At 43.1% G+C, this 23,593-nt stretch overlaps 1 protein-coding gene across 3 annotated transcripts in view; it reads right to left on the bottom strand.

The window, feature by feature from the left end:
* The window catches only part of ABCA1 (ATP binding cassette subfamily A member 1), a 147,246-nt gene that overhangs the window by 109,902 nt on the left and 13,751 nt on the right, over window positions 1-23,593 (bottom strand). For 2 of the 3 annotated variants that reach the window (XM_055350364.2, XM_004048392.5), the window contains exon 2: window positions 12,013-12,170. In XM_055350364.2, coding sequence (XP_055206339.2) covers window positions 12,013-12,078 — 66 coding nt within the window. In that variant the 5' untranslated portion in view covers window positions 12,079-12,170. Of the gene's footprint in view, window positions 1-12,012; window positions 12,171-14,380; window positions 14,621-23,593 lie in introns of those variants that run through there. The other variant, XM_055350365.2, reaches the window with a different exon arrangement.

Raw genomic sequence — 23,593 nt, forward strand, 5'->3', positions numbered from 1 at the left:
ATCACTTGAACCCAGGAGGCTAAGGCAAGAGAATCGCTCGAACCCAGAAGGCCTAGGTTGCAGTGAGCCGAGATCACGCCACTGCATGATCAGAGTGAGACTGGGCAGAAGGAAATACAGCAAGATAATGACAGTGGATGTACTAGGATGATAAGAACGTAGGTGTGGCTGGCGCAGTGGCTCCTGCCTATAATCCCAGAATTTTGCGAGGCCAAGGCAGGCGGATCACCTGAGGTCAGGAGTTTGAGACCAGCCTGGCCAACATGGTGAAACCCCATTTCTACTAAAAATACAAAATTGGCCGGGCGTGGTGGTGCATGCCTGTACTCCCAGCTACTTGGGAGGCTGAGGCAGGAGAATCACTTAAACCTGGGAAGCGGAGGTTGCTGTGAGCTGAGATCGCGCCACTGCACTCCAGCCTGGGCGACAGAGCAAGACTCTGTCTCTTAAAAAAAAAAAAAAAAAAAGTGATGTTTTTAATACTTTCCTGTCTTTTCTAAATTTTCCACAATGAGCATGTATAAATGATCTCATGGAACAAAAAAACACTGTTACCATAAAACTATCAAGAATAGTTTGCATAGACGGCACAACAGAATGAAAAATAAAGGCAAATGGATCCCTCTCTGGAAGAAAGCATGCTGACAGTGGAGTACTCAAGACCAAAGATGGGGCTGGTCTTGCTAATATTTCTGTAAATAATCCCAAAGAGGCAACATACTCAAATCTCCAAGCTTGGGAATGACATTCAGCCTTTTCTTTTTTTTTAATAGCAAACACCTTTTTATTCTGTAGCTTATTTTTTAAGTTGAGATATACATATATATCACATTGCATATCTTAAAGATATACAATTTTTATTTGTCAATTATACCTCAATAGAGCTGGGGGTGGGGGTGGGAAGAAAGCAATTTTCTTTCTGCCAAAGAACAAAACCATGACTCTATGAAAATAAACTTTTCTCCCAGCTGAGCCAGGACTCCCTCATCTCAATTTCCCCAGGTACTCTGTGTCTGTATCAGCACTTGGTACACCAGGGACCCTATTTACATATAAGCTTCTCCCTTAGGGTCACTTTCTTCTTACTAAGCCTACCACATGATAATGGCTTTAAAAATGTTTGGTGAGTAAATGAGCTGGTTTAGAAGATAATGAACATGGAAATATAAATCAGTTGAGCCCTTTGGGAAAGCAATACGTATTCAAGAGTCATGTTTATCCCATTTGCCCAATTACTATTCCTGGAAATTCATCCTAGGAAACTGAACTTAAGATATCAAAAAGCTATATGCATAAAGTTATTCATTCATTGAAACATTGTAATTGCAAAATATTGGAAACAACTTAATTGCATAGCAATAGGGAAATGATTCAATTATGGTACATGTACTCAACAATATATCATGCCATCATCAGAATAATGTTTATGAAACACAGAAATCATTAGCCATATAATATTAAGTGAAAAAAGCAGAACACAAAATTATATGCCATTCCAAGCTTGTAGCTAAATAAGATCACTTATAAATATTAACAAAGACAGGAATACAACTTTTTTTTTAAATGGCATGACTGTAAATAAATTTAGAAAATACTTATGAGGCCGGGCGCGGTGGCTCACACCTGTAATCCCAGCACTTTGGGAGGTTGAGGTGGGTTGATCATGAGGTCAGGAGTTCAAGACCAGCCTGGTCAAAAGGGTGAAACACCATCTCCACTAAAAATACAAAAAAATAGCTGGGCATGGTGGCAGGAGCCTGTAATCCCAGCTACTCGGGAGGCTGAGGCAGGAGAATTGTTTGAACCCAGGAGACAGAGGTTGGAGTGAGCCAAGATTGCTCCATTGCACTCCAGCCTGGGCAATAGAGTGAGACTTCGCCTCAAAAAAAAAAAAAAAAGGAAAAGAAAAGAAAATACTAATGAAATTAGGGGGAAAAAATGAAGCTAAACAAAGAGTATGAGTAAGATAAATAGCCATCAACCTTGAAGCTCTGAAACTACCATTTGTACTTTAAGGATAAATAGTAGCTACTGTTTATTTAGGGCCCAATATGTACAAGGCACATTTTATATTAATTACTTAATTTAATCCTCAGGACAACCCTGTGAGATAGGAAACATTATTGTCTTCATTTTATATGTAGCAAGGCTAAGGCTGGAGGAAGGGTAAATCACAGAGATAGTCAGTAGCGGGGTTGAGATGAGCAGCCAATTCTACCCAACTCAGGTGGCCACATGACATTCTATTTGACACCACGGGTGACTCAGGTAGGAAATGGCCCCACTAGGTGGCATGGTCTAGAAATATCAACAGGATCCACAGAGGTAAGATTAATTCACAGCTTGGAGATTTATAATACTTACAGCCAATATTGGGCAGCTACTGTGTACTCAAGACGTTTTGTGTATCTCATCTCCAGTATTTAATTCATAATAACCCTGTGAGGTAGGTTGTATCATTACCGTTTTAGAAGTGAAGAAACTGAGGTTTGAACAAGTTACGAGCCATAAGAAACTGCACCAATGTTTGAACCCAGATCTACTGACACTTAAGTGTGTGCTTTTGTACCCATCATGCTGCCATCACAAAGCTATGTTTAGGACATATACCTTTTAAGATATGCCACTTAAAAGAAACCTAGCACTTGCCAGCCCTGCTGAGCACTGATCTGACCCAGTGAATCAAGGCTTATGTTCCTGGACATCTCTGCAGCCCCCATATCTAGGATCCTGTAGGGCAGCAGATGCTCAAAATATGTTGGTTGACTGAAAAAAATGAATGGATCTTCCCCATGGCAACTGACAGCAAAGGGCAAACAAAAAATCTTACAAGCCATTTGGAGCAGCTGAAGCTGGTGAGTGTAAGCAGATCAGGAAAAGAGGTTAAAAAAAATTGATGATGATAATAATAATGAAAGGTCTTACTATGTACCAGGGTTGTGAGTGCTTTATATACATTAACTCATTTAATCATCAAACAATCCAATTAGTACTCTTGTTATACACATTTTACAGAAGAGGAAGCTGAGATTCAAAGAGTTAATACACTGCCCAACGGTCCAAGATTGGCAAATGGCAGAGCCAAGATTCAAAGCCACTCTGACTGAAGGGCTCCTTCTCTTCGCCATCATGGACCCCAACCTCCTTATGCACTTTGCCTTCACTTACCAGAGCATACAGACACCTGCTCTCTCAAAGCCCTTGCTGAGCTGAGACACTAGCATGTATGAGTGAATTAAAGAGACTGTCTGCAAAGTTCACACCACCTGAGCCAGAGAACTCACGAGAGACAAAATTTAATCTTTGCCCTTTTATCTTGGACCTCTAAAATTCTTCCCATCATTGAACCTAGAACTCACCTTCCAAACCCAGGGGAATGTTCCAGGTATTTCTTTTCATAATAGCCTCCCTCTAGAAACCAAACTTGACTTCTGCCAGGATATGCCATTATGGCTACACTCATTAATAAAATCAGATTTCTCCTCCTTCTCTAAGCTTAGCACTTTTCCTAAACATAAACCCTCATAAATAGCTTGGAAATGAAGTTGATCCTTTGCCATTATAAATTCCTACAGAAAACTCTTCTAAATCTTGCTTTGGTGCCTACCCACCCAACCCCACACCTCCCCATGGGGTGGGAAGATGGGAAGAAACATTGTTTTTAAAAGGCGTTTCTCACCAAAGTCAAAGCTGCTCCAAGAGTACCAAAGCACCTCTTTGCACTTCCCATCTTGTTATTTCAACATGGGGATAATATGAGCAGGCACTGCTAGAGCAGATTTTCTTGATAGTAACCCTACTGAGATTTGGGGCCAGATAGTTGTTGTGAGAGACTCTCCTATGAATTCTACGAAGTTTAGCAGCATCCCTGACCTCAACCTCTAAATATCAGCACATACATTCCCAGGATTGTGACAACCAAAAATATCTCCAGATGTTATGCCCCTGGTGGAAGGGTGAGGGTGGGGTGGGGTAGGGGGATAACTGGCTCTGGTTGAGAACCACTGCTCTAGAGTTATTATGAGAATTAAATGTATTTCACATAGAAGGCTTAGCACAGAGTCTAGTACTTATCATCATGTTATTCAATATGCATCAAGCCACTCTTGAATCATCATTCATAGTTATGCCAACATCTCCCACACTACAGATGTTCACTGTCCACTTGATTATTCATGCCTGACTTTTGCTGCTGGCTGCCGAAGTTCATAGACCACAATCCAGTCACTCTGTGAACCCATTTCCCTCCCTAGCCTGAGGACACAGTCACGGTGCTCTTAAATTCTTGAGATTTAGCCACGGTAATTCAAGGTTAGGGCAGCGCAAGGGCCATGTACAAAGAACAGAGAAAACTAGCAGAATAAAATTGGGCCTTAGGCAAGAGGCTTCTGAATCATTGTAGCCAAAATAATGCACTCCGCGCTGAAAAATGAAGTCGCTATTTCTTAGTATTGAGAGATTCTTGAGAATATAATGGGGGATGAAAAAGGAAACAAGAAGAATAAACATCAGAAAGGAAGAGATGAAAATATCCTTTCTGTTTCTGGCATGGTCATAAATCTAAGAGAACTCACAAAGTTAACTAAAAAGCTGCAAATGATTTGCAAGTATGGGTAAGTTAATCAGAACCAAGGTAAATTCTCCTAAATAATAGCATTGCTATTAGCCTCTGAAAACCAGTGAAATTAATATAATGTGGGGAAAAGAGAATACTATTCACAGGGAGAATGGACACATAAACAAAAAAACCTAGGCATTAACTTAGCCAAACATGTGCTTCTTATATAAAAGAAAACCAAAGAACTGTAGTAGGATAAATAAAGGAAAATGAGAATTAACGAGAGCTAAACTCTGCTTCTTGATGAGTTCATTTAATATGCAAATTTCCCAAGCTAATTTATAGATTTAACGCAACTGAACTTAAAATAGCAATAGGGTACTTTTTTGAGCTTGATAAGGTAATAACATTCAATGGGGAAAAAACAGATAAAAATATCAAAAGATATTCTGAGAGGCAAAAAGGTAAGTGGGGGACAATGAGCTCCCCCATATATCAGAATGTTCATCAAATTCAGGGTACATTCTGGGCTCTATCAGCACCAAAACTAAAACTACATATCAAATGACCAAATGAATAACTCCAAAACTGCTCCCTACACATCTTTTTTTTTTTTTTTTTTTTTTTCAGACAGAGTTTCACTCTGTTGCCCAGGCTGGAGTACAGTAGTATGGTCATAGCTCACTGCAGCCTTGACCACCCGGACTCAAGCAATTCTCCTACCTCAGCCTTCCAAGTAGCTGGGACTCCAGGCAAGTACCACCATGCCTGACTAATTTCCTTATTTTTATAGAGATGGAGTCTTGCTATGCTGCCCAGGCTGGTCTTGAACTCCTAGTCTCAAGCAATCCCCCCACCTCAGCCTCCCAAAGTGCTGGGAATACAGGCATGAGCCACCATATCCAGGTTTTAATAAATGTCCCAAAAACAACTAGAAAAGGAATCACTATTTAATCAATAGTGATTATTTATTAAATAATCACTGGGATGACATGATATGAATGTGAAGAAAAATTCATTTTAGACCCATCCCTAACAGCAAACATGCCAATGAGACCTGGGAAAACTAAAGTGAAATCTTAAGGATCACATCAGAAAAATGCTAGACAGGGGAAATGATTTTTAAAACCAGGCCTGCCTTCCCTGAACTACAAAGTCTCATGCATTGATGGTGGCTATTTAAATCGGTTGGATCCTCTGGAAAGACATCTGATCAGACACTTCAAGGGCCATTTCCCTTCAACCTAGTAATCCTGTTCCTCAGATTTTGGCCTACAGAAATAATACAAAAATAATAAAAGATTAAATGTATAGAATCTTTATAGTAATTTATTTGTAACAGCACACATGGAACAATCTAAATGTTGGCAACAGGGTTTGAACTTATAAAAACCGTGTTAATGGATTACTGCACAGCTATCAGGAATGTCAAAGGCATCATCCCACAGTAGATTTGGAGCCAAAAGATCCCAGCCCTCCTCTTAGCAACTTTTTTTTTTTTGAGACAGAGTCTCGCTCTGTCACCCAGGCAGTACAGTGGTGCAATCTTGGCTCACTGCAACTTCCACCTGCCAGGTTCAAGCGAATTCTCCTGCCTCACCCTCCCAAATAGCTGGGATTACAGGCAAGTGCTACCACGCCTGGCTAATTTTTATATTTTTAGTAGAGATGGGTGTCACCACATTGACCAGGCTGGTCTCAAATTCCTGGCCTCAAGTGATCCGCCCACCTTGGTCTCCCAAAGTGCTGGAATTATAGGTGCGAGCCACCATGCCCGGCCATTAACTTATTAACAATACTCTCTTCATCTGTGAAACAGAAATTGCAACGCATACACCTCAGAATTGCTGTGAGAATCAAGAAAGTAATGGATATCAAAGTATTACTTTCAAAACTATAAAACACAGCCTACACATCAGAAATCATTATTCTAAATCAGAAGATGATTTAGAAATATGTGAACAGGCACACTAAATAATGTTAAATGAAAGAAGAAAACAGCATAAAATGGTCCATGTATATGTAATGATTACAACTGCTTTCTTGGGCCATTGTCATTCAAGTTCCCTCTGTCCCAAGAGTCACCAGACAATGTGGCCTGACTACCTCAGGGAATCCTCTTGCACATAAAATAAAATTAAATTCTCAGGGGGCACTGTGGGTCACGCCTGTAATCCCAGCACTTTGGGAAGCCGAGGTAGGCAGATCACAAGGTCAGGAGTTTCAGACCAGCCTGGCCAATATGGTGAAACCCCACCTCTATAAAAATACAAAAATTAGCTGGGCATGGTGGTGGGCAACTGTAATCCCAGCTACCAGGAGGCTGAGGCAGGAGAATCGCTTGAAACCAGGAGGCAAAGGTTGCAGCGAGCCGAGATTGCTCCACTGCACTCCAGCCTGGGCGACAGAGCTAGACTCCGTCTCGAAAAATAAATAAATAAATATTAAATTAAATTCTCCTTCCCCAGGAGAATTGGCCCTGAATGATCTGGTCATGTCTACTACCAACTCATCCCCCGCCAGTCTTATTCACTCCACCAGTGCCACTGGCTTTCTTCTGTTCCCTGACCTAGGGGACAGGCACCCCCAGTCTCTCTGCCTGGAATGGATTTCCCTATCTCTAGGCCTCTGATCTTTGCCTGGCTAACCATTGCTTGAACTTCAGGGCTCTCAGCTTTAATGTCACGACCTGTCAATCTAAATGAAATCCCTACCCACACCTGCTAGTATCTAACACCAGTACCACAGTTTGCCGGATTTTTTCCTTCATAATCCTCATCACAGTTGATAGTTATATTTTTATTTGTGTGATGATATGTTTCACATCTGCTGGCCTCACTGAACTGTAAGCTCTACGAAAGCAGTACTCACGCCCAGCTGCTTCACCACTATATACCCAGCTAACCATCCCACAAGTAATAGATGCTTAATAGATATTTATCCAAATGAAACAATAAATGTCTATTTGTTTTAACTTTCTTCATTCCGTAGAAGAGAAAACTAAAGCTCTGGAGAAAGGAGTTTTCCTAGGCCACTGAGGCAGATGGTGGCCAAGCTGGGATTGGAATCATGACCACTGCTGCCGGCCCAGGAGTAAGGACAGGGAAGAAATGTGTCAGGTGAAACTAGAAGTGGGGAAAGGATGCAGAGAGTTTCCATCTACTCTGTAAAATTCTCTAAAAGCTCATAAATGAGGAGTTTTAATTTTTGGATAGTTCATTCTTTTTCATTAAAGAATGCCCAAATAGTGGTACTCTGGCTGGGTGCAGTGGCTCATGCCTGTAATCCCAGCAGATTGGGAGGCTGAGGTGGGTGGATCACTTGAGGTCAGGAGTTCAAGACCAGACTGGCCAATATGCTAAAACCGCGTCTCTCCTAAAAATACAAAAATTAGCCAGGCGTGGTGCTGTGTGCCCATAATCCCAGCTACCCGGGAGGCTGAGGCACGAGAATTGCTTGAACCCGGGAGGCAGAGGTTGCGGCGAGCTGAGATCATACCACCGCACTCCAGCCTGGGCAACAGAGTGAGACTGTTTAAAAAAAAAAAATCACAATTAACTATTTTCCCAGCCACATGACTAGTCAGATCTATTTGAGAAAATTAATAATAAAGGCAAAAGAAAAGAGACCATATGGCCACCCTCACTTTGTCCAGTTTGTTCCATGGGGACCTTGGCCTCTGGATCAGCCTAAAACCAGATGAGGATCGTGAAAGCTCTGAAGTTCTCTTCCCCTTCCTGTCCCCAGCCCTGTTTGTACTGAATACCTGCCACCCACACAAGTTAACTGTTACTTTGGACCCAAACTGAGCTTTGCACCCAACTTTCACAACTCAATTCAATTTATTCTTTGCCTAACAGAAACAGCGGAAAACTAACCCTGGCTGATGGTCCCCCCTCAGTCTGCACAATGGGGGCACAGGAGAGGCAGGGGACCCAGGAGTTACCAGCAAACCAGGACACAGAATGAAAAGGCAAGCACTGCCTTTCAACAGGATTGCTCTGGGGTATACCATTCAGCTCCAGGCTGAACATAGCGTTTCTAGTCTTCCTGGTGGCAGCACACAGGCTTTATGTATTCTTTCTATTCTTCCTAGTGCAAGGGAGCCTCCTCAAGACCTGCAAACTAATAGGCCTTAAGACATTTCCCACTCATTCAGTAAATACTTACTAAGCATTTCCCAAGGGCCAGGCTCTGTGCTGGGCTCTGAGGCCAAGTGTATACACTCCAGGATCTCAGGAGACAGGAACTGCACAATGAACGTCCATACACTGCAGGCAACAGCTATCATGGACTGCTAACTTCTTCCCCTACCTAATGGGCAGGGCTGGTTCTCACTATGTGAGCTAACAAGTGGCCCCAAAACCCTTAAGAAGTTCTGACGTCTAAACAATATAATCTAGAAATCTAAGCCAGGTGGATTGGAAAGTAGCTACCAGTCAGAACTTGAGATTCAGAGACATAGAACTTTAGTATACACAGAGAGCAAAGCAAAAAAGGGTCTGCAACTGTAGGGCCACCAGGAGACTGGTTCTGGTGCTACTTTCTTGACTGACCAACTCTGGGCACCTGTGCCCCCCTGAGCCCCAGTTCTGTCAGTTGTACAAGATGCAAGCCAGATCTTTCCAACTCTAACAATCTAAGCATCAGCAACCTGAAATAAATCACTTTTCTTTCTGATTCAGCAAAATATACTTCCTTTAGAAATCAGGAAGGGAGGTAAGGAAAACAGGTTAGCAGGCAGTGGTATAACAACTTAAGCCCCTTTGTGTCAGGGTGTTGCATCCCACTTCCTTCTTTAACAAGAACTCTGCCACAAGGCTACAAACTGCCTTTGGCTAAACCTGCCTATCTCTCTAATCCTAACACTTTTAAACCCATCTGCAATACCAAGCAAGAAGCAACAAGACCAGTGGAGTCTGGCCCAATTTGAATGACCCAACCCCACATCCTGTTGCAGGATTCCTTCCCTGGCTAAGCACGGAAAACCTTTTCCCTGCCCTTTCTTCTACCTTCAAGCTGCTAAGCAGCTGCAAAAAAATAAAAAATAAAAATAGTTTGGAGGAGGGAAGAAAAGTCACTGTGATGGGACAGAATGAGGCTCGGCCCTAGTCCTGGGGATCTCAGCTTCTGGTTGCAGCTCAGTTGCTGGCTGGGTGACCTCGAGAAATCTCTTCCCTGCTTTGTACCTCAGCTTTCTCGTCCGTAAAATAAGAGGTTCAGACTAGACTACCCCAGAGCCATAGCCCCCCTTTCATTGCCAAGATGATATGATTCTTCCCACTACTCACTAATGGACACACAACATGGATAAACCATGGCAGAGACAATTTCCCAGCAAGTGGGCCCCCTCTACCAGGATAAGAAGGGGCAGGAGCCCTGGATCACACTGTAGCAAAGGAATAAGAGTAAGGATGGACATATAGGACTGGAACACCAAGACCTGGGGATAACCACGGGAGGCAGGGAGAAAGGCAAGGAAGGAGTCAGAAACTTCAATATTCTCAGATGGAGAATAGGCAAAATAATGACACCACTGAAAAGCGATTTGGCACACTGAGTTAGAGTGCCAGCTCCAAAGTCAGATTATCTGGATTTGAACCCTACCTGTGCTCCTTGTTAGTGGTGTGGACCTCAGACAAGTTACTTAACCTCTCTGAGTAGCACGTTCCCCAGCTACAACATGTGGAAATAACAGTACATCGCGGAGCCTTAAAAGGAATAAATCTAGTTAATAATGCCTAATCAGTTAGTACCTCACACATGGAAGCTCATTCTAAGTGTTTGCTTTTATTTTATTAATATAATATTATCTATTATACTTTACAATTATTATTAAAACAGATAGGATCCATAGATTCTAGTCCCTGTTCTCTTACTAGAGACCTCAGAATTCAGGTTCCCCATTTGTAACATGAGAGGCTGAACACAATCAGTTTTTCTCAAAGGAAGACCTGTACACATATTGCTGAGGGATTATATTTAAGTTCTCTAAGAGGATTTTAAACACTTTGTTTTCATTTCAACAGTCATCTAAACAAAGGCTAATAAACACATATGGATTTTTTAAATGCTTACTTTAAAGCCAAGTTCTGGCCCAAGATTTCAAAGCCCAAGTTTATATTTGTTTATGATTGTGTTGGCACCAGTATAATTGGAGCAAACTCATGAGGATGGAACAGGTGCCATCAAATTAAGGTCATACAAGTAGAAAAATGGGTGGAGAATTCAATCATTAGCACATGATAACATAGACTGGCCAAACTCAAAACGATCAGCATGACAGCATTTACTGCCATGCAACTTATAATTTGGTTTCAGTTGAACAACAGCTGCCTCACCACATTTAAGGTATTAATTTGAATGGTATTGATTTTGCAATTTTGTTTGCACTTAATTTGTAAATATGTATGGGTCATACCGTTGTGTAATAACAGCCTATAAGAAGTTTATACCTACTTTTACTTCCTAATATTTAAGTAACACTATAATAAAAAAGGAAATTTAGTGAACAAAAGGGTGCTTTGACACTTTTGCTCTTTTACAGACAGTGCAAGCATTATTCTAGTTTGAGGAAAACTGAATGAAATTCTCTCCAAAGTCCCTTGTAGCCCTTTGAATCTCAGAAAGATGATCATTTTGATTACAGACATGTTAAGCTACATTAAGACAGCCAAGTGGGGATACTGGCTTAGAATCCAGGAAAAAAAAAATAAAGGCAGAACAGGAACAAGAGACTTAGAAACTAACTACAGAGACATGCATCCTAGAGATGGGATCTCTGAGGAAGGGTGTTCGGAGGTAAGAGACAAAGAGCTGACGTCTGAGCTTCAGGGAGTTCACTCTGCTCTACAAGCCCTCGCATCCCTCTGTGGAACAGTTCCATTCACCTGCGCATTAAAGATGATCTCCAGATTACTCAAAGCATTATTGGCCCATCTGGGAAGTGAATGGCTTAGAACCCTCCGCAGAAATAAAACAAGTCTCAGTTATTATATTCCTCCAGGCCTGAAGGAAAGAATCCAGAGTGACACCAAAATACCCAGTATTGATCTCTAAGAGTGGGGCCATTAACTCGCTTCACCCACAGCTTCCAGAAATACAAGGGCCCATTAGGGGCTTTTGGAGAGCCAGGTGGCTCCCAGGGCTGCAGCAAAAGGAAAAAGTAGGGTGTTCAGGGGCAATTCGGAGCCAGGTTCTAGGGATCAGAACTCATGCCTGGGCAGTAGCACAAACCAAAGCTACTATTTCTACCTGGCTGCAAATCTGCCCTCTATGATAAGCCACACGCCATATCCGGACCACACAGTCCTGTGTCCATAAGAGCCAGATTCCCTCAATCCCTGTGTGAAAACCAACACAGCTTCCTTCCCTCCCTCCCTCCTCCAATCCCCAACTCAAAACCACAAAGAAAAAATGAGAGAACCCCCCGCTGCTGAAAAACCCAAGCTTACTGTTTGTCTTCTTCTGAAAGTGAGGTTCTTCCACAGCAGCAACCTCAGCTGAGGCCAACAAGCCATGTTCCCTCAGCCAGCACCCACAGCGTGTGGCTCGGGAGCCCTGGAAGGCAGCGGCCAGAGCTCACAGCAGGGACGCCGTGGCTGGTCATTAACTGAAAGATAAAGCAGGAGGGGAAACAGCCGTCAGTTATTGCTGCAAAGCCATACACCAATGAGGACTGCTAATCCAGCCCTCTCCGCTGAGACCTCCAACACACAGCTCTGCATCATGACTGCTTCTCAATGGATCATGAGTCCCCAGCTCCCAGCCTCTGGGTTCACCCACAAAGAGGGACTCGGGAGGTGTTCCGACAGCAGGCTAGGAGCTAGGTGTTATGGTCCTAATCATTTTAGTTCTATGGATGTTATCATTTGGGAATGAAGAATGCATTTCTGAAAATAGACCTCTCTCAGGTGGCCAAAACACTGAGGATGGAAATGGCATACTGGAATCCCAGAGACCTACCTCTCTTCTCTGAGAAAATGCCTCCCCTTACATAAAAAGTCAGCAGCATTTGTAAATTTTGCCTCAAGCCTGGAGTGACTTATACTATTCTCTGAACTTCCTTACAGACTAATTTTCAGTGGGTTACACAACTGAGTCCTTCAAATGATAAAAAGCACCATCGGCCAGGTGTGGTGGCTCAAGCCTATAATCCCAGCACTTTGGGAGGCCGAGGCAGGCGGATCACGAGGTCAAGAGATCGAGACCATCCTAGCCAATACGGTGAAACCCCGTCTCTACTAAAAATACAAAAATTAGCTGGGCATGGTGGCAGGCACCTGTAGTCTCAGCTACTTGGGAGGCTGAGGCAGAAGAATCGCTGAACCCGGCAGGCGGAGGTGCAGTGAGCCAAGATTGTGCAACTACACTCCAGCATGGCGATAGAGCGAGACTCTGTCTCAAAAAAAAAAAAAAAGCACCATCAATAAAGCAGTTTCCTAATCTGGAAAACCACAACATGCCTTAGATGAGTGTGAGTAAACACCAAGAAAATGCCACCGACACCTGGCTCTCAGGTAATGAGGACAACCCTAGCGCTGTGTCTCTGGAAAGAAAACAGTATCCCATGGAGAAACAAGTCTGCTACGGCAGGCTCAGGGCATCAACTGTGAAACCGACAAACAAGCTCCCATGGTCAGCACATATGCACACTTCTGGCCTTGTTCCACCTGCACCTGAACACACCGCCCCCCTACTCTGTTGGGTGTCACAGGTGCCTCCTTGGAGGACTGTTTGCCATGCTAGGGCAAGAAGGTCTTCTCGTGAACAAGGGATACTACATTCTGTGTATCCCAGCCACCCATGCAGCAGTTACCCTTATTTAATGCTGGAATAGTCCCAAGTAGTTATACTAAAGTTAAAGCTGGGTAGCGGGCAGAAGATGAAAAATGGAAGAAGGGAGGACACACAGGTGAAAATTCGGCCCCGCTGGCACTTGGTAGCCATGAACTCTCCTAGCTGTGCTTATAAAATGGCTCAATGAATCACTGTGGCCTCTAGAGGAGTAGGGGCAAGGGTAGGGTGGGACACTGGGCATGAGGAACAAGGAGCAGAAGGAACTAAGAATGCAGTAGCGAGGTATGGATACAAAACCAAGCGCTAGACTAGAAATCTGTGAGTCCAAATGAGATCTCCATGCCAAGGTCAGTCTCTAGTAGAACAATACCCTTTTATCTACCACCCAACAAGGACTTGGATTAAAACTTCTAGAAAAGTCAAGAGATTGGAGGAAATTGCAGTGTCTGAGAAGAAAAGATGGCCTACCACTATGTATTCCAATTCATTCATTGACAGTCCAATAAATCAAGAAATTCCCTGAAATAGTCAAGCCTTAGGACCTATTTCTTTTCCTTACTATTTGCTCAGCAAACTTCTAGAAGGACACAGGCCTCCAAAGTTTCTTACTCCAAAAAGAGGAAGAGTTAAACCAGCACTGCATCAGTCTGTTCAAAGATGACAACTGGCAGCACAGCACTAGCAACCAGAGCAGCATTGTGAGACACATGCTTGTCATCCCAAATTGTTTTCTAAGTGGCTCAGGACAGAGCTTGCATTCCAGAAACACTGAAATAAATAATTAGCTAGATTTTTCTCATACAGAAGCTGCTCTCCAGGAATCACTTCGTTGATTTAGAAGCTACATGAATCTCTTGAGATCCCCAAGGTAACACTGAGGAGGGGACAATTAAAAAAGGAAAACTATCAGAAAGAGCCCAGGCATGAATTAGCCCCGGCTTCCCAACTATGTGCCCCTGGCCAAGGCTTTATGCTCTCTGAGCATCAATTTCCTCATTGTAAAATAAGGATGACAATACTTACCTTGTGTGGTGTTCAACTGTGTTCTACTGTGGATTCAACGAGATAATATAAATAATTTCCCAACACAGTACATGGCTTAATGTAAGTGCCAAAGCAATGTGAGTTCCCTTCTCCCCATTTATCTTTCTTCATTCCAACAATATCCTCTAGCTGAGAAATGGTTATATCCTGTCCAAACAGGACGTTCCATTATTTCTAGCAAATCCATTGTGGGTTTCTGGAAAGATAGGAGGGGCAAAGCAGTAAGGATGAAATCTTAATAGCCTAGTGTTGCAGTACCCAGAGCCAAACCCAAATATAGAATATCACCGCCCCTTAACCCTGAGTGGAAAAGCTCAAAGGAAGAGAAGACACACCTCTACACAACGTTCATGAGAAGAAGGGAAGGATGAGTTTTCTTGGACAGCATTTTCTTGGAAGTAAAGTGTCTGGGTCTCAAAAAAAAGGTTCTGACTCCAAGGACTCTCCAGGAAGCACACGGAGAAGGTTGCTAAGAAGTAGCATAGAGCCACAGTAGAAAGTTCTACCGTGGCTTTGCTGGGCACACTTAGGCAAGCTTCCTGCTCCAATTCCTCCCGCCCACCTTGGCACTGACCTGGCCTCCTGCACAATTTGCTCCCCCAACTCAGAACACAATGATCAATACTGGGAGCAATTCTGTCCTAAGAGGAGAGTTTGGCAATGCCAGGCCCCTTCTGCTCAGGTAACTGAAGCCAAAGGGACATTTCCACATCAGTTTTCCAAGTTAGTGAACAAACAAACCAAAATCAAAAAAAAAAAAAAAAAAAAGATATAAAAGAGACAGTACTATGTACTAGATTTCTCAATGTTTCAAATGCAGTACACTCACTTCTGCCCTCATACACATTTCCAGTTACTGGCTGGAAAGGATCCCACTTCACAGTCATCCCAGTCAATAGGCCACTCTGATCCTGCTCCTAGATGACCGCAACTGCCACCTCACTGGTCTCCCAACCATTTGTCACAGAGCACGCAAAGTTACTCAGCTAGACCAAATATCTGAACATGCCTCTCCCCCACTTAAAACCTTTTGCCAGCTCCTCAGCACCCGAACATAGAGTCCAGTGCTCACCAAGGTCTACCTGGCCTCCCTTCTGTGACTCCAGCCTACTCTCTTGCCACTCCCCACCTGCTAAGCAATGCCCTGGAGATGTGTATACAGGCTCAGAATATGCTGCACGCTCTCCTACCACTGGGACTTCACTGGTGAGTTCTCCTGTCCTAAGACACTTTTTCAAGCACTGCTAGCCTGGCTAATGCCTAGGTCTCAAACTTAGGTCTCCACTTCTTCAATGTCCCTTCCTGATATCCTCCCCAACAACTGACACGTGGGTTCAGAGCCCTACGTGCTCCCTAGGAAGGCTTGGCTGGGAAAGAGGATTTCTACCTTCTGAGTCAGAGCAGAGACCATTTCTGTTTCCTTCATCCCTGTTTTCCTTAGTATGCAAAAGGGTCCTGGCTTGTCGTAAGCACTTGGGGATGTCTGCTTAATTAAGAGATGGACAGGAGAAATAGGGTGTCAGAATTCAAGGGTGGCAGCACTCCTGGACCTGTGGTAACTCATTTCTCAAGCCTGATTAAATGATTTGGGCAAATTATCCCCAGAGAGGGAGCTCTGTGTTCAGCAGCTTCTACCATATGCTTGAAAGTCACAAAGGACTGCTGAGCTTCCCTGGTGACTCCTGGGACATCCTGAAAAACGTAACAGAATCTAAGTCTGTTTCCCATAACCGCCAGGTTTAGCTAAGGATTGGGCAGCCTCCCAAGGCCAGCAGGGCCATGCAGTCAACTTCCCGCCAGTCCTCACCCTCAAGCCCGAGGCGTACTCTCTCTGGGTCTCATCAGTCACCCAGGTGGATCACTCCTTGCCAAAATGTGACAATCTCCACACCTCAGCCTTGTTTCATACAGTTTGGGCATGGCAGAAGTGACTGCTGGAAACCTTTGGCCAATTTTTTAAGGAAATTTTAACTGCAAATGCCACTGATATTTTGAAGTTATTAATATCTACAGAATACAACAGACTGCTAAATTAAAACCTTCCCAAATAAGCAAAAACACTCATCATTAGCTGCAGAGAACTGCAAATTAAAACCACAATGAGCTATCATTACATACCCACTAAATTAAATATTAAAAGTGCTAGCATGTGTATGGAGACACTGGGACTCAATACACTGTGGAATTGTAAAATGGAAGAGCCGCTTTGGAAAATAGTTTGACAGTTTCTGCAAAGGTTATACAGTACTATTATATGACCCAGTCATCCCATCCTAGTTATCTGTGAATATTTATAGAAGCCTTATACAGAATAGCCAAAAACTGGAAACAATTAGTTGTCGAAAAGACCATCAACTGGTGAATAAATAAAACTGGGGCCGGGCACAGTGGCTCATGCCTGTAATCCTAGCACTTTGGGAGCCAGAGGCGGGCGGATCACCTGAGGTCAAGAGTTTGAGATCAGCCTGGCCAACATGGTGAAACCCCATCTCTACTAAAAATATAAAAATTAGTTGGGCATGGTGGTGGGTGCCTGTAATCCCAGCTACTCGGAGGCAGGAGAATTGCTTGAACCTGGGAGGCGGAGGTTGCAGTGAGCCGAGATCGCGCTACCGCACTCCAGCCTGGGTGACAGAGTGAGACACCTCCTCATAAATAAATATATAAATAAAACTGGGACACTTACTCAGCCATAAAAAGGAACAAGCTACTGTTACATGCGACAACCTGGATGAATCCCAAAAGCCTAATGCTAACAAAAATAAGCCAGACACAAAAAACTACATACTGCATGATTCCATTTATATGACATTCTGGAAAAGGTGAAATGAAGGGGACAGAAATCAGTGCAGTGGTGACCAGTGGTCACGGGTGGAGGGGACGACAGACTGAAAAGGAGCATGGCATGTGTATCCATTTGTCAAAACTCATCATACTTTTGTAAAGGGGAAGTCTTACTGTGGTAAATTACACATCAATAAATCTGAACCAAATAAACTGCCTTCTATTATCATAATTAACATACCTCACAAGTCATAACTTGGAAGACCTAAGAACTGGATAGTGTAAAGCCTGATTATTGTGTGATCGCCTTGGAAGAGGAATAGTAGATAAATATTCATTACCACTTATAAATTCCACAAACAACTGCAGCCTTAACTCTGCAAGGCGCCCATGAGCCACAACAAATATTTATCGAGTGCCTATCACATGCCAGGTGTGTTCCAGACCTTACAGATTCAGTGGTGAACAACAGAAGCAAAGTTCCTTCATTCATGGGGCTCCTATTCTACCAGGGATGGGAAACAGACAAATAATAGTGGGTTGTCAACCAGTGGGTGGTGGTGGTAGGATTGACAAAGAAAAATAAAGCAGAGTAAGGGGATAGTAACGGGGTGGAAGTTATTCCTTTCTGATGAAGCATCTTTAGGACAATGAACTGAGAGAGTGGACCATATGCTACCCACAAAGGGGTGGCTTAAATGACAGCTGGGATTATAAAATTACTTTTACTTTTCCCTAAACCAAAACCTGGAATACCAGACAGCAGACAGATTCAGTGATACTGGCAAAATAAATACACACACACACACACACACACACACACACACACACACACACACACGTTCACAGGAAGCTGGCTGTGAAGGGGGAAATGATGACCCTAGTTAGCACCTGGCACGTGTTCTCCCACCTCTTCCTCACCAAAACATTGTGCCCTTTTGAACTTGACATGCACATTTCCAAGGAGAGATGAGAGATGAGAATTATAAAGAAGAAGAAAGGGGGAGAGAGGATGACACTAAAAAGACAAGACAGGAGGATTCTTCCCCATTTGGCATAGCCAAAAGAAAAACAGGAACTCCTTCCCGTGACTGCCCTCTACTCTTCCACAGCACTAAATCTGTCTATGGAAACACAGTGAGGAAAGAAAGTGCATGTATCTGTACAGCTACCAGAAGCTGTTTGCTTGTGCAGTAACAACTGGGCTGGCTGGTCTTTTTCCTTCCCTCAAGAACACTGCCAACACATGAGCTTTGGTGCTGGGCTCCTATCTAAGGGTGACAGTCAGCCCTCATGCCTGAGCCAGGGCAGGTTCCAGAAGAGGGAAGTCTCCAAGCAGGGATCATACAAGTGTCACATCTCACTGGGACAGAGAAATTGGCCCCTCTGGGTGGAAGAGGAGAGGCTTCCACAAAGTCATGCTCCATTTGACTGTCATATTAGTAGATAAAATCTCTTGGAATGTTGAAGACTCATTCCCACTACACCCCTGCTGCAATCTTATAGACAGAGAAGCTGAGGCCTCCCCCAAAGCAAGTGACTTGCCTAGCATTAGAGCTGGTTTCTCAAGAAATAACTTTTTCAACAACTCTTATATGCCCCTTCCCACTTAGCTATTTCTCTTATGATTTTGTTTGTTGTTCTGAATGCATTTCTCAGAGTTCTATCCAAATAGTTCACATACCCAAAATGTATAGATAGCAACTAATTTTCCTCTTTCAAAAACAGTGATTATATGACAGCTATTTCATTAAACCTTAAACAAACAAGAGAGCATGTGTGTGTGTGTATGTGCGTGTATTCCACTTTGTTCAACAAACTTCCAAAAAGTTACCAGAAGTGAGATGGAAGTTGAAATTTCCAACAACAGCTATCAATATCTCTCTTTTTTATTATTTTATTTTATTTTTTAGATGTAGTATCACTCTGGTGCCCAGGTTGGAGTGCAGTGGTGTGATCTCAGCTCACTGCAACCTCTGCCTCCCAGGTTCAAGTGATTCTCCTGCCTCAGCCTCCGGAGTAGCTGGGATTACAGGTGCCCCCCACCACGCCCAGCTAACTTTTTTGTATTTTTAATAGAGACAGGGTTTCAACATGTTGGCCAGACTGGTTTCAAACTCCTGACCTCAAGTGATCTACCCGCCTCAGCCTCCCAAAGTGATGGGATTGCAAGTGCGAGCTACCACGCCCAGCCTCAGTATCTCTCTTGATGAGGTTGCTTCTAGATGTCTTTTTCGTAATTGAGGTATAATAGACAAATAAAAATGTTATAAATTTACAGTGTTCTAGGTGTCTTATATCAAAAACAGCTTGCCAGTAAACTACAAAGCAGGAGGTGGATTTAACTACATCAGATATGACCTGAAAATACATTGGTGCCAAAGCTCTGATTGCCTATTCATGAGATGTTGACGCAAAAGCAAGAATCACAGATATGACTCATGTGCCTCATCTCCAGAGAGATGCACAGGGTCCTATAATATTAGGACATGAAACTTCTAAGCCCAACAGAACATGCTTGCTTTGGAAAAGGTCTGTTCTCTAATCGCCTCTCTGATCATGTGTCTTTGGATCGGTAGCCACGTTCAGGGACAAGCCTAACAAGGTTACTGAAGGCCAAGCCACCTGGGAAGAACAGGTTCACTGCACCCATGATTAAAGACAGACAGATCGTGGCTGCTGTGGGGGTAGGAGGGGATGTTGAGAGTCATCCTGCAATTTCTCCCAGGGTGACCCATCAGCTTAATTGAGCCTGAAGCTAATCTGACTGCCTCAGTTTAACTTTTCTGGCCTCCAGATGCTACTGGGCCCTCTATCCTTAAGGGTATCCTTGCTAGGACAGCCTTAAATTATAACTCCTCACACTCCTGAAACATTCCATAAACCACAATTCCAGGGAAACTACCTTGAGTTAGGGGGCCTTGCAGAAGGGTCATGGGCTGGTACTTCCCCCTGAAACTGTGTTCCTATTTTTAAAGGCAACATTTTAATAGTCAAATTTGAGAAGCCAAAAGGGGTAAGAAATCCTCCAAGGTAAAAGTCAAGGATGAAATGAAGTTATCCAATCATTCCAGAGGAATTCTATCATTCTATAAGAGGTTCTGCTATCACACTGTCCGTTTAAAAATATATAGATCCAGTGAATTTAATTAATTCCAATAATCTGTAACTTGGGTGCAGTTTTTAAAGTACCAAATGCATCATACTTACTTGATTGTTAGTTACAATAAGATAATAGGTAACTGTACTTCCTTCTTTCACTTGAATACATATCCAATTTCCTAGACAAAATTATTGCTAATAGCTAATTTTCAAAATAAGGGCTATGAATTTGTAAAACCTGAAACAAGAAATCTATGAATATTGTACAAATCTATAACTAGCTTTTGAGAAGCATAATTCTTCATGTTGTCAACAATATAATTTTACAGGAGATCCTGACCGGGTGTGGTGGCTCGTGCCTGTAATCCTAACACCTTGGGAAGCTGAGGCAGCAGGATCGCTTGAGCCCAGGAGTTTGAGGCTGCAGTGAGTTATGATCACGCCACCATACTCCAACCTGGGCTACAGTGTAAGACCCTGTCTCAAAAATAAACAAACAAATAAATAAGGAGATCCTAAAGGTTTAACTCCATCTATATCATGTCACTGATACTTGGACAACCAAAGATCCTATTTATCACCCTCAACATTCCCGTTGCCACCAGCTAAATGGTCTCAGGGCTTCTAAACCTCACAAGAGCCAGGATTTCTGAAAGCAGACCTGTCCTGTACCCCAAGTCCTTGTTTTATCACTGTAGAACTACGAAGAAACTCTAACAAAATGTTAGAGATAGCCTCTCTTCCCCTGCTGATTTCCACTAAGCAAACACCAAGCAACCTTCAAAGGAAGACTTCAGCAAACAATACCACTATTTGCCTTTTCCCTGGTTAGGGGTATGTAGCACATAGAAAAAAAGAACCTTTCCTTTAGAAAAGAAATCAACCTTTCAACATTCTATGTCATAGAAAAAAAAAAATCAATTTTTTTCAGCCACAATCATAACACCAGAATAAAAGGGATCTGAAGGGAAGGGATTAGTGAATTCATAAACACCCTGAGCTACAGAAACACAAGCAGGCAAGCCTCTATCAGCAATCCTTTATTTGCAGAAAAACTTGGCTGGATAATGTTCCCTGCTGTTATAGGACGGTTTTCCAAGAGAATTTTGGGATAAATGGTTTAGTGACCATATCACCAAATCATTTTGTTTGGATTACATCTCTGAAGAATCAGTGTCTTCAGATGTTCAACCTTCTCCCAACCTGAAGGATTTATATTTATGAAAGTGCTCAAAGCATTTGGTGGGGCAGACAAACCCAAATCTTAGTCACTGTCTTTATTTCTTTTCCTTTGGGTCTATTCTACTATGCAGAAAACTCCCCAAATCCTTAACTCCTTTGTTGTCTTGAGTTAATTGTTTCAGCAGGAAGAAAGGAGGTTTTAGAGTCAGAAAAAGCTGGGTTTGAATCCTGACTCTGCTACTCACCAGCTCTGGAACCCTAGGGACTCTGAGCCCCTGTATCTTCTCCAAAAAATAGAACTGATAATGTATGTAAAACATTTATCCAGTTCCTGGAACAAAGTAAGTGTACAGTAGCTATTACCATGATTAATTCTGGCAATTTCACAGTGAAGCATTCATCAAGGGTAGGACACAGAGCGGGTGGTTTATTAAAGGAATCTCTTTTCTGTATTCTTTGTCCACAGAAAGGGCCTTTCCAGAGCAAACTGGAGCACTCTCCAGTACCCAGTGCATTGGTAGAGGTGAAAGCATTACACGGTATCCTGTTGCCACTTCTGACCATTGTTTTACTATAAAACCCCCTCTTGGGGGTCCTCACCACTCACTTATACTATTTTCTCTACATTCTCACAGAAGTTGCACCTATTCTCCATAGCACACTGCCACCTCCCTACAAGTTTTTATTTTATTTTATTTTATTTATTTATTTATCTATTTATTTATTTAGATGGAGTCTGGCTCTGTCGCCCAGGCTGGAGTGCAGTGGTGCGATCTCGGCTCACTGCAAGCTCCACCTCCCGGGTTCACGCCATTCTCCTGCCTCAGCCTCCCGAGTAGCTGGGACTACAGACAGACGCCTGCCAACACGCCTGGCTAATTTTTTGTATTTTTAGTAGAGACGGGGTTTCACCGTGTTAGCCAGGATGGTCTCGATCTCCTGACCTCGTGATCCACCCGCCTCAGCCTCCCAAAGTACTGGGATTACAGGCGTGAGCCACCGCACCCGGCCCCCTACAAGTTTTTGGCACCTGACTCAGTTTTCCTGTCCATCCCATTTCTTCCAGCCTCTATGTCCATCAGAAATCTCTATTAGAAATCTGAGCCTTGGCCAGACGCAGTGGCTCATGCCTGTAATCCCTGCACTTTGAGGGCTGAGGCAGGTGATCACCTGAGGTCAGGAGTTCGAGACCAGCCTGGTCAACATGATAAAACCCCATCTCCACTAAAAATACAAAAAAGTAGCTGGGCATGGTAGTGGGTGCCTGTAATCTCAGCTACTCAGGAGGCTGAGCCAGGAAACCATCAAGTCTCACTTGAACCCGGGAGGCAGAGGTTGCAGTGAGCCGAGATCATGCCATTGAACTCCAGCCTGGGCAACAAGAGTGAAACTCCATCTTAAAAAAAAAAAAAAAAAAGAGAAATCTGAGCCTTATAATTCCTCCATCTTTTCAGCTCTACCTACAATCTTCTCTAGTGTACTAACTCATCAGTGATCCCTGATAAATTAAGCAATGTGCAACAAGCTACTGTGTCTCACCATCTTCCTACTCTCCACTACACTGAACCCACAATGACGCAGCGCTCCACAAACATATGTAGAATGGAAGTAAAACCTCAGGGATAAGAAAAGATAGTTAAAGCAGATTCACTACAGTAACAAACCAGTCAAGAAATGTCACTGAAAGTAAAGGTTTGTGTGACAAAATTTCCAGCTGTGTTCTAAGAAACATAAGTTCAAGCAGGAGTGCATTTAATCTGATTTTTCCTCAAAGCCTCTCTAATTTGTAGGGAAGCACATTCATTTTCATTAACTTCATGTGAGCTAGAGAGAATCTGTAATTGAGGCTCTAGAACCCCTGGTAAACATGCCATCAAGCAAGGGCACCTTCCCCGGAGGTTCAACCTAGAGTATAAGATTGTCAGCACTGGTAAAGAGCCTTGAACTCTAAACCCATAGATAGGCTCAAGTCAGGAACTCAGGGAGCCTATAAACACCTGGATACAATTTTGCCACCTTAACACTTTTATTCCCTTTACTTGCGCCAAACTGAGTTATCCAATCTCCAGGCTCTTGTCCAGTTCTAGTTCATACAGTATCAGCAGCCTTCTCCAGAACGTCCTT

This window comes from Gorilla gorilla, chromosome 13 (assembly GCF_029281585.2).
Source record: "Gorilla gorilla gorilla isolate KB3781 chromosome 13, NHGRI_mGorGor1-v2.1_pri, whole genome shotgun sequence".
Lineage (NCBI taxonomy): Eukaryota > Metazoa > Chordata > Mammalia > Primates > Hominidae > Gorilla > Gorilla gorilla.